At 59.1% G+C, this 15,881-nt stretch overlaps 2 protein-coding genes across 5 annotated transcripts; one reads left to right on the top strand and one right to left on the bottom strand.

The window, feature by feature from the left end:
- Window positions 1-4,330: 4,330 nt before the first annotated feature.
- TMEM151A (transmembrane protein 151A) lies at window positions 4,331-9,263 on the bottom strand. Its single transcript, XM_004264403.3, has 2 exons — window positions 9,021-9,263; window positions 4,331-6,797 (listed from the first exon to the last, which is right to left on the bottom strand). The coding sequence occupies exons 1-2, from the start codon at window positions 9,096-9,098 to the stop codon at window positions 5,466-5,468; spliced, it is 1,410 nt and encodes a 469-aa protein (XP_004264451.1). The 5' UTR covers window positions 9,099-9,263; the 3' UTR covers window positions 4,331-5,465.
- Window positions 9,264-11,638: 2,375 nt separating this feature from the next.
- YIF1A (Yip1 interacting factor homolog A, membrane trafficking protein) lies at window positions 11,639-15,770 on the top strand. 4 transcript variants are annotated; one of them, XM_004264402.2, is made up of 8 exons: window positions 11,641-11,832; window positions 12,525-12,736; window positions 12,901-13,005; window positions 13,142-13,220; window positions 14,543-14,600; window positions 14,771-14,926; window positions 15,381-15,474; window positions 15,568-15,770. In XM_004264402.2, the coding sequence occupies exons 1-8, from the start codon at window positions 11,802-11,804 to the stop codon at window positions 15,712-15,714; spliced, it is 882 nt and encodes a 293-aa protein (XP_004264450.1). In that variant the 5' UTR covers window positions 11,641-11,801; the 3' UTR covers window positions 15,715-15,770. The 4 variants fall into 4 exon arrangements, with proteins under 4 accessions (XP_033273001.1, XP_004264450.1, XP_033272990.1 ...); XM_033417099.2 differs by having other exon boundaries at window positions 11,642-11,832; window positions 15,544-15,770; XM_033417110.2 differs by lacking the exon at window positions 14,771-14,926 and having other exon boundaries at window positions 11,639-11,832; window positions 15,544-15,770.
- The last annotated feature ends 111 nt before the right edge of the window (window positions 15,771-15,881 follow it).

The raw sequence follows: 15,881 nt of genomic DNA on the forward strand, positions 1-15,881 counted from the left end.
TAGGATCAGGCATGAGGCCACAGTGGCTGGAGCTCCAAAAGGAGAGGGGAGCTTGGGGATGTCCGCCAGACCTCACAGGGGTCTGAGAGCCAGGGCAGGAGTCTGGGTTTTCCTTGAGGCACTGATATATATATATATATATATATATATATATATATATATATTTTTTTTTTTTTCGCACCACGAGGCATGCGGGATCTTCCTTCCCTGACCAGGGATGGAATTCGTGCCCCCTGCAGTGGAAGCATGGAGTCTTAGCTGCTGGACCGCCAGGGAAGTCCTGAGGCACTGGTATATTTTGAGTGAGGTGAAGATGTGATTTGGTTTATATTTTAAGGTGATTCTGCATGGGCTGGAGGGGATGCGAGGAAGGGGAGCCTTGTTGGAGTCCAAGGTTGTCACTGGAAGAGGACCCCCTAGGGGGACCTGGAGCAAGGTGGTGGCTTGGAGAGGACTGGGGGTGTTTAGAGAGATGTGTTGTAGGCAGAATCCTGGGTGTAGATGTCACGTCAGGGGTGAGGGAGGTGTTCATGGATCAAATGTTACAACTTCCAGATCTTCGAGATAGTCCAATTGGAGCGGGGAGAAGTGGGGCAGGGGGTGTGGGTGAAATAAGACTGGTCCTGGTGGGCGATGGCTGCGGCGCTGGGCGCTGGAGACAAAGGGCCTTGTTGCACCAATCTCTCTACTTTTGTGGTCTTTGAAATTTTACGTAATACAAAGTTTTTAAAAAAAACTATGAAGAAGAAGATTGCTATACAAGCGCCTGGCTTAAGCAACAGTGGTGACACTATTTCCTGAGATGGAAAAGATCGAGAGAAGCAGGGTTGGGGGTGTGGAGATCGGGCACCTTGTTTCAGCTGTGCTGTGTGGAGCTGAGTCAGGCCTCGATCAGAGAGCAGAGGCAGAGGTCTCTGGGATCTGGGGACAAAGCTCTGCCCCCTTCCTCAGCCATTATTCTCCTTTGAGAATGGTTTAGAATGGGGTATCCTGGTTCACTGTTGGCTCAAATAGAGACCAAACATGAACAAGAGACAGCAGACCACCAGATGGGAGCTGTCCAGCAGACACTGGGGTTTCCAGTTTCACCAGGCTTTGCAGGCCCAGTGACCCTTCATTGAGAGGTGGAAATGGGTTCAGAGCCTGTATCAGCTATCCATTGCATGTAACAAACCACTCCAAAACTTAGTGGCTTGAAACGGCAAGGATTTCTTATTTCTCACCATTCTGTAGGTCAGCAATTTGGGCTGGGATCAGCTCGGTGGTTCGTCTGCTAGTCTGCTACTCTTACCTGGGGGTCATTCCTGTGGCTACAGTCATGTGCGGCTCCATTTGGGCTGGCACGTCCAGGCTCTTGGCTGGGGCATGTGACCTCTCATCTGTCAGGAGACTAGGCTGGGCATCTTCACAGCCTGGTGGTCTCGGGGCTCCAAGAGAGCACAGGTGGAAGCTGCAAGTTCTCTTGAGGCCTAGCCTCCAAAGCTGTGCAGCCTCACTTCTGCCACATTCTACTGGACAAAGCAAGTCATAAGGCCAGCCCAGATTTAGAGAGCAAGGAAATAGATTCCACCTCTTGAGGGGATGAGCTACAAAGAGTTTGTGGCCATATTTAATCTACTGTAGGCTAGAGGGCCCAAATAAATGACCTAAGCATGTCATTCTGCCCCTAGTAGGCCCACATCTGATATACCACCACCTTCTCCCTCAAACAAACATTATAAAATGGCTGGTGTTCAGGAATTCCCTGGCGGTCTACCGCCGAGGCCTGGGTTCAACCCCTGGTCAATCCCACAAGCTACACGGTGCAGCCAAAAAAAAACCTCCAAAAAACAAACAAAACAAAACAAAACACAAAAAAACGGTTGGTGCTAATTTTTCAGACCAGCCTATAGATGTTGGTTTGTTAGGAATGGCATTTGGCTCATTGGCCAATTGCATTTTTGAAGATGGCCACTAACATATCTGCCATCCCACGTGCTAATCTTACAATGCGATGCTGACAAGCCTCCAGTGAGAGGCGGGGTCTTATGTTCCCTCACCTTGAAACTGGGTGGACCTTTGTAATGGCTTTAACCAATAGAAAGGGGCAGAAGTGATGCATGTGACTTCTGAGGCTAGATTGCAAAGGGCAATACAGCCTCCACTCTCTTGGTACACTTGTCCTTGGAACCTAGACACCAAGTTAAAAGGAAGCCCAAGCCACATGGAGAGGCCCTCTTTTGGTGCTCCAGCCAATAGCCCTAGTGAGGCCCTCAGCCATCAGCCAGCGTCAACTGCCGGCCATATGAATGAACAAGCCTCATGGATGATTCCCGGCTTTTGATTCTTCCAGCAGAGGCCCTAGACATCATGGAACAGAGATAAGCCACTCCCACTGTGCCATGTCTGAATTCTTGACCCACAGAAACCAGGAGAGATAATAATGATTATTGACGTTGTAAGCCGCTAAGTTTGGGGGTAATTTGTGATGCAGCAGTAAATAGGTAATAATATGGGCTGCTGGTAATAGAGACAAGAAAAACCAGTGGCTTAAACAAACTAATGGTTTATTTCTCTTTTTCACTGAGAGGGTTTGAAAGCAGGCAACCCGGGGATGATGTGGACACACCTATGGTGTCATCAGAAGCCTAGGGTCTTTTTTTTTTTTTTTTTGGCCACACCGCATGGCATGCAGGATCCTAGTTCCCTGTCCAGGGATCGAATCTGTGCTCCCCGGTAGTGGAAGCTCAGAGTCCTAACCACTGGACCATCAGGGAATTCCCAGCCCCAGGTCTTTTATCTTGCTTCTCTGCTATCCTCAGCACATGGCTACAATTCTCAAGGTCATCTCCAGGTCCCAAGTAGCTACTGGAGTTCCAACTATCACATCTGCACTCCAGGCGAAATGCAGGATGAAGCAGAGAGGACAGAACTAGCCTTCACCAATATTGTTTCTATTTCAAGGAGCATTTTTAGAAATCCCTTCCAAGACCTTCTCCTTATATCTCATACCCTAAAATTAGGTCACACAGCCACACCATATGTGCAAGGGAGGCTGGAAATATTGCCTTTTAGCTGGGCTCATCGCCATCTAAAGTCAAACTGGGGTTCCGGTATTGAGGAGGGGAGAATGGATAGTGGTTGGTGGGCCATTAGTGGCTGAGGTGTTAGAGCAGGATGATGGAAGAGGGAAATCTTCCCCATGGGGACGAGCCGGAGCCACACATTGCCCCCCTGCCTGCTGCAGCCTCCTTGAATGTTTGGGCACCATGGAGTTTTCCACGTAAGTTACTTCTGAACAAAGGTTTGACTTCACCCACTGTGAGGCAGTGGGCTGATGCACAGGGAAAGCTCTGGTCTCTAACTCCACCCTCCCCATGTGGCCAGCAGGCAGCTGGAATTCTGCTAAAAATCCTAATATGCAGTCCTGAGCTTGTCACTTCCCTGCTCAACCACCTTCCAGGGCTCCAGTTTGCCCCAGTTCAAGGGCAATGCCCCAGTTAAGGGATTGGTGTTGAAGGCCTCAGCCACCTCTTCCACCCTTGCTTCCACCCTTGCTTCATGCCCTGCCCCCAAGCCTTTGTGCAGGCAGCTCCCACTTCCCACTGCCCAGAGCACCCTTCGCCTTGTCTCTGCCTGGGGGAATCCCATCCATTCTCTGCGCTCTTCTAGGGCCACCACTGGCCATTATGGTGCCTTTGCATGGATGAGAAAAGGGTGCCCTTCATCCAAGCGGATGCAGCTTCGGGCCAGGGCTTGAGGAGTGGCCCACAGGTGGGATTCCACCCACACCTGCCTCTTGCACAGCAAACACCCTGCACAGCTGTACAGGAAGATGTCACTTCCAAGGGCCGCTCGAGCTCCACCACTGAGGGAGGCCCTTCCTTTGCCCTCTTCCGTCTTCAGACCCCATGCCCTGATTTGGGGCTGGCTGTTTCCAGCTTTGCGTCCTCTGACCTGCTCAGTGCCCATTCCCCCAGATCCATGACACCAGCAGCCATCGGGGGAACTGAATTTGCGCCACAGGCCGTACCTCTTCCTTCCCACTTTGGGGACCAGCCACACTCCCTTAGTCCTCAGCACACCCAGCAGCAGAATGGAAACCGCTGCTGGGCTGGAAGAGGGGCCATTTGGACAGTCTCTTAGAAGCGACCCAGACACCGGTCGGGTGGAGTCAGCTGCTCAGAGCAACCTAAATCTGAGTGTCAGAGACCCCAGGCCAGGCAGGGAGCTCACCCTCTCCTGGGGGTGCTGCAGCCCCACCCTGCATCCCCTCCCGGACCCAACATGGCCCATTGTGTTTGTTGTAGTGGCCTTGAACCCACCACCCAGGAATGCACGTGAGAAGACCTTCCATTTCATACCTTTTATTTTATCTGCATTTTCTCTGCCTCCTCCCTCCCCCACCGGCCCATGAGAGCGGGTGGAAGCCCCAGTTGGAAGGGAAGGGACTACTCTCTCCTCCCTGGGGGAGGGCTGGTGTCCCCTGGGCCAAGCCCCAGGGACGGGGGAAGCAGGGGCCTCCATGGCAGAGCAAGGGCATCGTCCAAGAGGCTGTGGCCGGGGCCAAGGCCCCTCGGATGCCCGATAGCCCTGAGCCCCGTGGGTCATCAGGAAGGTAAAGAGCAGAGAAGTCAGGGGGCGATGAGAGGACACAGCCTGGAAGGCGTGTGCGCGGCTGACAGAGGCGGACATGGACTTCTGGGGCCAGGAGCAGAGACCAGGGAATATGGAATTGAGATGGGGCCCTGGGAAAGAACCCCGGGTTACAGGGGTGACTGGATGTGCAGGGGAGGGTGGACCAGGGAAGACAGGGGGGTGGGGTGGGACAGGGCTGTGCTCCAAGAACCAGGCTCCTGGTAGAGGGGCCGCACCACAGGGTCTGATCAGGGACTGGCCCTGAGCAGAGGCCAGAGGGCAGGCAGGGACGGGCCTGTCAGGGAAGGAGGACGGGGACTTTGGGAGGGTAGTGGGGCCGAGGCCGTGGTGCTGCTGTAGCCGGCTCTTCAGGTTCATGGATGCCAGCCCAGCTGGGCGGCCCCAAACCACCGATTTGTGCTTCTGGGTTGCTCGAGGGCCCTCGACGTGGCTTCAGCCATGCAGGGAAGAGTCCATAGGCAGCCCTCTGCTGCAGGCAACAGCTGTCCCTGGGACTCCTCCCCCAGCCCAGGCTTTCCGGAAACTTCCTTCCCTGCGCAGCCTGAGAGGCCCCCAGGCTAGATCGTCCGCCATCGCAGGGGGTGGGACGTGGTGGTGGTTGGAGGGGAGCCATGCTGGGATGGTACGTAGACCCAACCGCGGTGGTGTCCCTCCGCCCCCAAAATGACCGTGGGTCCCTGCATGTTAGCCTGTCTAAGGGCTCCAACCCCACCCCATCCCTCGTGTACTGGTCTGTCTTCCCTCCTGTTCTGGATAACAATTACTCAGGCATGGAAGCCCCGTGGTGGGATGGTGGGGGGAGGGCCAGTGTGGGGGCCGCGTGGGTCTCAGAGCGCACCCTGCCCGTCCCCCTGGCAGCCGCTGTCACCGTGGACGATGAGCACGGGGAAGTAAAGGGCGTCCTCGTAGCACGGTGGGCTTTCCAGGGGCTCCGTGTCCTCTCCGCGGCGCCCCAGCGGCCCCCCGCTTAGGCTTCGGAAGACCCCCGGCGTGGCGCGGCCCCCAGCTCCCAGCGAGAGGCGGCTGCGGCTAAAAGGCAGGCGGGGCCCGCTGGGCCGGGCGGGGGGCAGCGAGTTGCTGCTGACGGAGCGGCGGCAGCGCTGGCAGCCACGGAGGTAGGCGCCCGAGCTGGCGTCCATGACCACGGCCTCTGAGTAGCTGGGCACCAGCTGCCGGTTGGAGCAGATGTGCCACTCGAGCTCGGTGAAGTCCACCGTGGCCACACGGGAGAGCGGGGGCCCGCTGGGCCCGGCCCCGGGTGCGGGCGAGCTGGCGCCGAAGAGCTTCTCCACCTGGTAGTGCACGTGGGCCGTGCCGTAGGCCGCCACAACGCGCAGCGGCCAGGACAGCGTGGCCGCCGACACCAGCCAGAAGACCCAGGCGCGCGCGTACCACGGCGGGCTGCGAGGGTCGGCGAAGACCATGAGGGACTCGCGGAAGTCCACGTCCTTCAGGTGCATGCCCTCCCGGGCCTCCAGGTAGTCATCCAGGCCCTCGTTGGCGCTGAAGAAGCGGGCCCGCTGCGTGAGGTACGAGGCCTCGGCCTCGGCGCTGCCGAAGCTGAAGCACTTGGTGAAGCGCAGCCGTGTGGCCGCGTGGTCGGCCAGGCCCACGAGCTCCTTGGAGACGTCGCGGACGCCGTGGGCCGAGTAGTCGAACTCGCCCCGAGCCGAGCGGCTATCGGCCCTCTCGTGGTAGACCTGCGTGGTGGTGTAGGCGTCGCCGTTGCGGTAGCGGGTGATCTGGCGGGTGCGCCGCACGTAGTGGTAGCTGGTGGCCTTCCACCAGACGCAGGGCGGCGCCTGCTGCAGCCGGCGGATCAGGGCGAGCACCGTGTTGGCGTCGGTGCGCGGCGCCTGGCAGGAGCGCACGTGACAGTGCCAGCACTCGGCCAGGTAGAGGAGGTAGAGGAGGGAGACAAAGGCCAGTGGGATGTACAGGTAGCCATCCGAGCAGGGGCTGGCTGGGTAGGTGGGCGGCGGGCCCCCAGCCCCCTGGGCCAGGGCCGCCTCGGGCCCCAGGATCAGCCGTGGCACCGTGGCCAGGCGACACCAGGCTACCACGGCGCCGCAGGCGTGGATGAGCAGCGTGAGAAGCAGGCACTTCCAGTGCGACTCGCGGCACAGGGAGCTCCCCAGGGACTGTTTCAGGGGCCGCTGCTGCAGAGTGGGCAGAGAGAGGAGAGGCGTGGGTCAGCACGCGGCCATCAGCTGTGCCTGCTGCTCTGCGGAAGCCACTGAACGAGGTGGTGCTGTGCCCCCACTTTACAGAGGAGGAAACTGAGGCTCTGAGGGACGGGGCAACTTGCTCCAGGCCTCACCCTTCTAGCCAACTGACAGTCGAGCTGCAGGACTCAAACCCAGGCCTGTCTGCCCCAAGCCTATCCTCCACCGTGCCCTGTCATCTCTCGGTCAGGGGCATGTAGGACAAAATAGACCCATCTCTGCCAAAAGAGGAGAGGACCCCCCTCTCCCCCATGACTGGCCACTGAGAAAACTGAGCTCTGGTCCTGACTTTGCTCCCGATTTGCTGTGTGATTGTGGCCATATCCCTGCCCTCTCTGGGCACTGATTCCTGGACCTGGTGGTGTGGGAAGCCAGGGTGGCAGGGGTCCTAGGGGTGAAGAGCATGGGCTTAGGAGCCCAGGATTGGGTGCTGGCTCCACCACTCACTGTATGACTTGGGCAGTTCCCTCATCCTCTCTGGACCTCAACTTCCTCCTCTGTAAACTGGGGTTGTTGTGAGGATTCATCGAGATCATAATGTGTGAAGATCTTGGCACAGGGTCTGGCCATGGGAATAAATATTATTACCGTTACCCTGCAACTCCCTCTGGTCCCTTGGTCTCGCTAGGGACAGCAGGAGACTTGGGCGAGGCTTTCAAGTAAACGAGAAAGAGGAAGAGAGGGAGAGGTGTGAGTCTGGGTGGTGGGGTGGGGAGCAGATGGAGTGCCGTCCTCCACTCCCCGTCTGTGCTGGGGGTGGAGCGGCACACAGCTGCTGGGCAGCAGGGACCACTCCCTGGCCCGGGCTGCCAGCCTGGCTCCCGCCTCATCCCCAGGTGCCTAAGGAGAGAGAAGGGGTGAAAAGGGGGAGAAGGAAGACGTGATCTGGAGGAAGCAGCAGGGGTGGGGGTTTAAGGGGCCACCTTTTGCCCCACAGTCCCACCCCCACCAGGCTGTGAGAAACCCAGGAGGAGAGGAACTGTCCCCACCCCAGCCCAGAGCAGCCGCCCACCACAGAGGCATACCACTACCCTGACCTGCGGGGCCAGAGGGATGCACCTGCCCTCATCCGCGACCCCCACCCCACCCCACCCTAAGTTCACGGAAGAACCTCCCACCGGGAATGTGACCACTGCCTGTCTATCCAGCACGCAGCAGACCCTCACCAGAGCCCAGGGCGCAACCCCCCTCCCCCACTGTAACTTGGCGCACAGGTGCACACGCATCCCCTCCCCCAACCCACCCACCACAGGACACAGATGCACATAAATGTTACACATTCACTGAAGCGCAGGGACACGGCAGCCCCTTACCTACCACGGTGCACATGCCCCCACCCCTACTGCGACTTGACACCCACACCCTACAGACTACCGGGAGAGACCCACACACCGCAGGACGATACACTCACATGCACTCACACGTGAGCATTTCACCCAAGCCACCAGACCTTCACCTGCCTATAGGGCACGTATATTCCATTCGAGGTGTGCGGAGCACGCACTGACATTCACACACCCACAAGCAACCTCTGTCCACCGAAACACACACAGAGATCTACTCACCACCCACCACCCCCAACACCCCACACTGGGCCCTACAGCCCTGCAGACCCTCTTCGTGGCTAGGACTGAGGAGGGGCCATTCTGAGGGTCCCAACCAGCATGATGGGCCCTGGGGCCTCACCTCAGGGAGAGGGAGAAGGGGTACCAAAGGCCACCTCCCTCCCTCTTTCCCCTCCTCCTTCCGTTCCCCGCCCCCCGAGTCCCCGCTACCGCTGCTGCATTGCAGGCGCCGCCCCGGCACCTCGTGAGTGCCTGGGGGCCTGACCCCGGGGCTCTGGGGGTGAGGGGCAGCGCTGCAGAATGGGGCCGCGCAGGGGCCAGGTGCTGACGTCACAGGAAGGCGAGGCGGGATGAGGGGGCGTCGGGGGCGGGAGTTGCCCCCATATCCCTTCCCAGCCAACCCCACCCCTACCCCCACGTGGGCCCCTAGGTCCCAGGACCTCTTGCAGGACGCAGGCTACCCCAGTGACGTCATTGCCCACAGGGTCTCCGGACTTCCCTCCTCAGCCCCCGCCTCGGGGGTCGCCCCTTCCCTTGTCCCCCTCTTCCCGCTCCAGCCCCGGCTCCGGCCCCCACCACACAGAGCCGGTACCTCCTCCCGCAGCGGCTCGCCGTCCGGGATGAGCGCGGGCACCTCCCCGCCGTCGCCGCCACCGCCGCCCTCGGGCATGGTGTCCTGGCTGCTTGGGCGGCCCCCGCCTGGGCCCGGGGCATGATAGGGGGGAGCGCGGAGGGCTGCGGCGCGGCCCCGGAGGGCGTCCGCTCGGCTCAGCGGCCGCGGAGGGAGTGCGCGGAGCTAGAGCCTTAGCGCGGCGGAGGCGTTGGCAGCCGCGGTGGCGTTGGCAGCCGCGGTGCCCGGCGCCCCGCCCTCCGCTGACCCCGCCCCCGCGGCACCCTCTGCGCCGCCGGCAGCGCCTGGCACCGCGGGTGCTGCCCCCACCCCTGAGAAGCCCAGGCTGGGCGGACGGACGCCTGGGTTCCCTTCCTGCCGCGATCGAGCTTGCGACCTTGGACGAGTCCTTGCTCTCTGGGGCCTGAGACTCCCCTGCTGTAAAATGAATCTCGAAGAGGGTGGGTACCCGCGGGGTCCTATCTCTGAGTAGGCCCAGGCCTGAGCTCACCCAGACCCCACCCCTGAAGCCTTGCTTGTGGTGGTGGAGGGGGCAGTTACAGCCTTGAAAGCTGTGGTGAACCTCGTTAGCTGGGCAGAGGAGCTGGGCTCCACTTAGAGCAGGCAAGCAGGAGGCCAGGACACCCGGGGCCCTAGGCTTTGTGATCTTGAGTCGGCACCCTTCACCCCCAACCTCAGTTTTCCCACCGGAGAAATGGGGATGGAAAGGTGCTGGATTCAATGCACATTCATCATGCTGTCCAGGCGAGTGGGATTCGTCCTGCATGAGAGGACCCCCTCCCAGGTACTGGTGGCCCCAGTGCAGCTCTCTGACCCTCAGGGGCCTCAGACCTTCACATCTGCCCCGGGCCAGGGCCTAGCCCCCAAGGTAGGCAATCAGTGGGTGGGACATAGGGAGCTGCAATGCTAGGTGGGGTTTGTTTTGTGATTTTTTTTTTTTTTCCCAAAGAGCAACTCGAAGACCATTCTGTTCAACACCCCTACCCATTTAAAGATGAAGTAACCGAAACGGTAGAGAGAAAAAAGGACTGAACCAGAGTTTCATCCATTAAAAAAAAAAAATTATTAGGCGCAGATGTTTATTAGGTGTCTTCTATATGCAAGTACTGTGAAGCATTCACGAGCATCGCGAAGACAAGTGTAGAAGTGGAGAATGACATAGTCCCTGTCCTCATGGAATTTACATCCAGGGCAAACTACTGCACCCAGAGGGAGCCTAGAGCCTGGCCTCCGGCCTCCGTTCCAAGCCAGGACTCTTCCCTCTGTCTGAGAGGCACAAGTTGAACTGACTCTTAAAGGATAATTAGGTTTTGGACAAGTGGATATGAGGGGGAAGGGCATCCCAGGTGGAGGGGACTTCTGGGCAAAGGCACTGCAATTGGGCCACGTGGACTGAGTTCGGAGAGCAGGAAGGTCACCTGGTGTAACTGGACGCTGGGTAGCTAACTAGAGGCAGATCGAAGAGGACCTGATCTTGCTCTGTAGAAAGTGGTGGCTGGAGGTCTGTGTGAAGGGAGGCCCCGAAGACTGTCTCCGGGGAAGGTGGGAATGAGAGAAAGGTGGAGAGAAAGGAGCCCCTGAGGTCATGAGTGAGGCTTGGGGGTCTCACTTCGAGATGACTGAAGGGCTGGCAATGACTCAGGAGTTGCAACCACAGCTTCAGGAGGCGAATCGGCACACCTCCACCCACAAATCACCTGGACCACGGGAGAGTCGACGGGACAAGCCTGGTGCAGGATCCTATCCCAACTATTACCACCCACTTTATTACCACCCAATTTCTGGGACTTCAGACCCGGACCTCGGTTTTTCAATACATGTAATGTGTGTGTGTGTGTGTGTGTGTGTGTGTGTGTGTGTGTGTGTGTGTGTGTGTGTGTGGAGAGCCCAGGTGTGTGTTTGTGTGTGTGTGCGTGTGTGTGTGTCGAGAGCCCAGGCCCTCGGAGCCTGCAGGATGGCGGCAGTGGCGGTAGGGAATTTCAGCACCAGACAGCGGACAGCACCCGCGCGGAAAGGAGTGGTGGGAGGCGGGAGGAGGAGTCAGCATCCCGGAGCTCGCTGGGCCGCGCAGTCACTGCTCGGCCCGGGCTCCTACCAGCATCCCGCCCCGGCTGCCCGGGCTCCGCGCCAGTACTGGGGGAAGTATGGAGGACGGGGAAGGAAAGCTAGCATTGAGAAGGAGGGGAAAGAGCCCCGAGGGACAGGGCTTGGTCATAGCCCCACCGTCCCACTCCCTCTTGGAGTACGTCCCGCGAGCGAAACTTCATTCCGGAGTCCAGCCGCCGCGAGCCTCCGCCGGGTCTCTTCCCGCTGTAGTCGTGGCAGGTAGAGCGCCAAGTGCTCCAGTGCGCAGGCGCGGAAATACTTCTCAACCTCCTCCTACTTTAACCGTTCTATTGGCTGCTCCGCCGCGAACTAACAACCGCACTATCCAATCCGAGAGCGCCTCAAGTTGCTCCGCCTATTCCCCCGACCGGAAGTTGGTTATTGCCGAATCCACTTCGGCGAGGGCACGCCAGTAACCAATTGGGAGAGGGGATGGGCGAGCCGGCGCCGCCGAGGAGCCAATGGCAGGCGGCAGAGGATGATGCTGCGGACATGCTGCTATCGTCGGACAGGACGGGGACGTGTCTGGCTGCTCGGTAACCTCGGTCGGTGCTCAGGAAACGAAGCAGCTGCCTCACTAGTATTCGTACCACGAGGCGACGCAGCGGGCCCTCGGAAAGAGCGAGCGTCGGGGCCATGGCTTATCACTCGGGCTACGTAGCCCACGGTGCGTGGGGCGCGGGGTGGGCGGGGGCGCGGGCCGACCGGCCCGAGGAGTGTCGGCTGCGCGGCCCGCTCACTCTGAGGGAGAGGGGCGGCCGTGACCGCTGCCCAGGGCGGCGGATGTCATTCGGACTCCTGCCCCGTAAGACTGTGCAACGCGTCCTGGACTTCGCCCTCTCGGCCCAAACCTGAGATCAGATCGGGCGGTGACAGCACTGCTGGGATCCCCGTGCTCTACTCGGGCATGAATGGGGTTTGCTTCCCAAACTTCCTTTCCCTGTCATGACCCTGGTAGGGTTTCTCGCCACTGCCCAGGGCCTCCGCGTACCCAGCCGTCGCCTTTCCCACCCTTGTACATGCGGGGATGCCCTGCCGATTGTCTTCACCTAGCAAACTCTGTCTCCAAGGCTCAGTTCAGAGATCAGTCCCCTTGAGGAGGCCCCCAGGAACCCTCAGACGGGCAACCACTTCCAGGGGCTGCCTCAGCTCTTTCTTTGCCCACATTTAGCACCTCTCCAAAAGGATCCCTCATCAAAGTTCTTTCTGGGTCAACTACTCCTCATCCAGGTAGTTTCCCGCACAGATTGCTTGGTGCTCCCAGGACCCATACAGGGCTTCCCAGCCTGGGGAAGGGGCAGTGGTTTGGGCTCATGCTTGGTATTCCTGTCACCTACTCTGGTACCTACAAACCCACAGGCTCCAAGCACAGGGCCCGGGCAGCTCCGGATCCCCCTCCCCTCTTCGATGACACAAGCGGTGTTTACTCCAGCCAGCCGGGGGGATACCCAGCCCCAGGAGCCGACGTGGCCTTCAATGTCAACCACTTGATTGGGGACCCAGTGGCCAACATGGCTATGGCCTATGGCGGCTCCATCGCATCCCATGGGAAGGACATGGTGCACAAGGAGGTGTGGCCCACCCCCAGGGCAAGGGTGGCAGGATTTCTGGCCAGGGCTGGGGCATCACGGGATCCCACCTAATCCTCACAGCAGCCCTCAGGGAAGGAGCGCATAGAGGAGCACCCTGAGGTTTGGGGTGCAGCTTGCCCACAGCCTCCTCTCTCCCCTCCCAGCTGCACCGTTTTGTGTCTGTGAACAAACTCAAGTATTTTTTCGCTGTGGACACAGCCTATGTGGCCAAGAAGCTAGGGCTACTGGTCTTCCCCTACACACACCAGGTGAGCTGCCTACCAGGTGAGCTGGTGGACCCCCTTGCCTCCCTCATCCTGCCCCAGAGTCTGGCCCCCAGATCTCAACCCCCTTCTTTCCTCTCTTGTCTTTTCCTCCTAACCTGGCTGCTGCTGCCACCACCAGAACTGGGAAGTGCAGTACAGTCGTGATGTGCCTTTGCCTCCGCGGCAAGACCTCAACGCCCCCGACCTCTATATCCCCAGTGAGTCTTTGACCTGGGCTAGGGGTTATGGGGGGACTTGTACCTTGAGGCGCCAACAAGAAGAGAGGCTCATGTGTTGGTTCAGCATCTGCTCTTGGTGCTTTTGTGTGTGGCTTTTGTGGTGTCCCTAGATGCCAGGTAGACCAGGTAGACAGAGTGGGGTGACCAGTAAGCAGCTTCCTGGGTGTGCTCTCAGGGTACTCCCTTTTGAGACCTTCCTGCCACTTGACTTAGACCATGTCCCTCCCCAGCCTGGAGCCTTGGGTTTAGACCTGGCCCTGCAACTTCCAGCTATGGGACCTCAGGTGGCTACTTTCATGCTCCTGAAAAACTGGAATAACAACAGTTTCTACCACAGAGGACTGTTTTGGAAATTCAGCGAAGGGATGTGTGTGCTCAGCCAGCACGTGGCACACAGGAAGCACGCAGTAAATATTAGCCGTTATCACTGTTATTACGTGTCCTCCAAGGCCTGCTTCAGTATCCCCTTCTTTGAGGCGGTGGTCACTCCCTTCTGGGTTCCCACAACTGCCTGTCTACATGGCATGGGTCAGGCCGCCCACACTGTGCAGTGGCTGGCAGACTCTGCATCTGACTTCTCTCTGTCCCGGGGCCTGCACAAGGCGAGGCCCCTGGTGGACACGCTGGAGGAGGGGTGAGTATGCCCGGGCCAGCCCTCAGAAGGGCTACCAGGAGGGCAGCCAAACAGCCCAGTTGTCCTGGGAGAGACACAGTTTCTTCTTCCCTCCTTCATTTTGTTTCCCTCTCATAGTCACTGTGTAAGGCAGGAACTGCCATCCGTGTTTTACACGTTGAAGCCAAGGCTCAGAGAGAGTTGAGTATCTTTGAGGATACACAGCTTATAGGTGGTAGAGTTGGTTTGCTGTCTCCAGACACTGTGCCCTCTTGTGGGCACATCAGTTCTGGTGCTTAAAGGGGGCAGAGGACAGGACTGAGGAGTTGAAATTGCTGTGAAAACCCAGCTGCCGTCTGAGCTTTTGTGAAAATAGCAGAGGTGACTCTGGCCTGTGATGTAGTTTCTGAGACACAGCAGGAAACTTTGGTGAGTTTCCTAGTACAGGGACGGGGAAGGAGGTGGCTTGGTGGTCCTGAGAGAAGGGTCAGGTAGCACTTACACAGTGGGAGAGGGCTGAGCAGGAACAGGCATCCCAGGCAGGGCACTGGGGAGCTGAGTGTGGAGGTCGAGCATGTTGGGATATGCAGGGAAGGAAGTACGGGGGTGTCAGTGGCTCTGAATACCTAGTGGGGGGTGGCTCTGGTTGAGGAAACCAGGCTGATGGCATCTCTCTGGCTCTTGGCAGCAATGGCCTTCATCACCTACGTGCTGCTGGCTGGGATGGCGCTGGGCATTCAGAAAAGGTCAGTGCCAACCCCTTCCCCATTCCCACCACTTCCCCACTCCTGACTCCTCTCCTTGCCTCCCTAGGGGATTTGTGCCAGCTCCCAAGTCCACTCGTGCCCCCAGTCTTGCACCTGCCACGGAATGGCTGGTTTGGGGCTCCCCTCACCTCACCCCCACACGGCCACAGGTTCTCCCCAGAGGTGCTGGGCCTGTGTGCAAGCACGGCACTGGTGTGGGTTGTGATGGAGGTGCTAGCTCTGCTCCTGGGCGTCTACCTGGCCACTGTGCGCAGCGACCTGAGCACCTTCCACCTGCTGGCCTACAGCGGCTACAAATATGTGGGGTGAGCACCTGTGGGCCGAGAGGGAGGCTCGCCTGGGTCGGGGGTGCCTACCGCTCTGGGTTCCCGGCCTGCATAACTACAGCCTCGAACTGTGACCCTGGACCCCCTCTAGCTCCTCTCTACTAGAGGGAGCGCCTGTTTTCAGCAGCCTCCTCAGGGGCTGCGCAGTGTTGCTCAGGAGGTCAGGAATGTGTTGAGAGTCACCCTGGGAGCACAGGGGAGAGGGGTGAGCTGGGGTAGTGTAGTGAAGGGGGTCTCAGATCCAGGTCCTAGGGCTGAGTCCTGGCCCTCCCAATTCATTTCGAGTCTAGGTCCCTGGGGGGACAGGTTGGGGGGAAAGGGCCCTGGTGATGGTAGGCGGGGTCTAGGCTGGGCTCTGGGGCAGTCTCAGGCCTGGACCCTTGTGAGGTCTCCAGCCTTCTCTTCCTCCCTCCCCCACCCCTGCCCGCTGCAGGATGATCCTCAGTGTTCTCACGGGCCTGCTCTTCGGCAGCGATGGCTACTACGTGGCGCTGGCCTGGACTTCATCCGCACTCATGTACTTCATCGTGAGTCTGGGGCTGGCTCCTCTTCTCCTGGGGTCGGAGCTGGGGACAAGCTTCCCCTTCCCGGCCCAGCTTCAGCTCTCTCCTTTATTCCAGGTGCGCTCTTTGCGAACAGCAGCCCTGGGCCCCGACAGCATGGGGGGCCCGGCCCCCCGGCAACGTCTCCAGCTCTACCTGACTCTGGGAGCTGCAGCCTTTCAGCCCCTCATGATATACTGGCTGACCTTCCACCTGGTCCGGTGACCCCCGGTCCCCACTGGCACTGATTTTTACATACATTGAAGATTTGGTTTCCTTGATTTCGTTTGAGCCTTGTTTCTGGGGCTTATGGGGGGATTTGCCAACACTTGTGGGCCTTTGCATTGCCCAGGGGACCAGCCTCGGGCTTTCTCCAAGGAGGGGGATCCAGG

Source organism: Orcinus orca, chromosome 8, assembly GCF_937001465.1.
Source record: "Orcinus orca chromosome 8, mOrcOrc1.1, whole genome shotgun sequence".
NCBI classification, from domain to species: domain Eukaryota; kingdom Metazoa; phylum Chordata; class Mammalia; order Artiodactyla; family Delphinidae; genus Orcinus; species Orcinus orca.

What these genes read in the sequence shown, in the direction of transcription:
- YIF1A (XM_033417099.2), top strand. Translation starts at nt 11,802, where the DNA reads ATGGCTTATCACTCGGGCTACGTAGCCCACG. An exon ending in AGGACATGGTGCACAAGGAG is followed by an intron (nt 12,737 to 12,900) that starts GTGTGGCCCACC and finishes CTCCCCTCCCAG; the next exon opens with CTGCACCGTTTTGTGTCTGT. An exon ending in TCTTCCCCTACACACACCAG is followed by an intron (nt 13,006 to 13,141) that starts GTGAGCTGCCTA and finishes TGCCACCACCAG; the next exon opens with AACTGGGAAGTGCAGTACAG.
- TMEM151A (XM_004264403.3), bottom strand. Translation starts at nt 9,098, where the DNA reads ATGCCCGAGGGCGGCGGTGGCGGCGACGGCGGGGAGGTGCCCGCGCTC. An exon ending in GCGAGCCGCTGCGGGAGGAG is followed by an intron (nt 6,798 to 9,020) that starts GTACCGGCTCTG and finishes CCCACTCTGCAG; the next exon opens with CAGCGGCCCCTGAAACAGTC.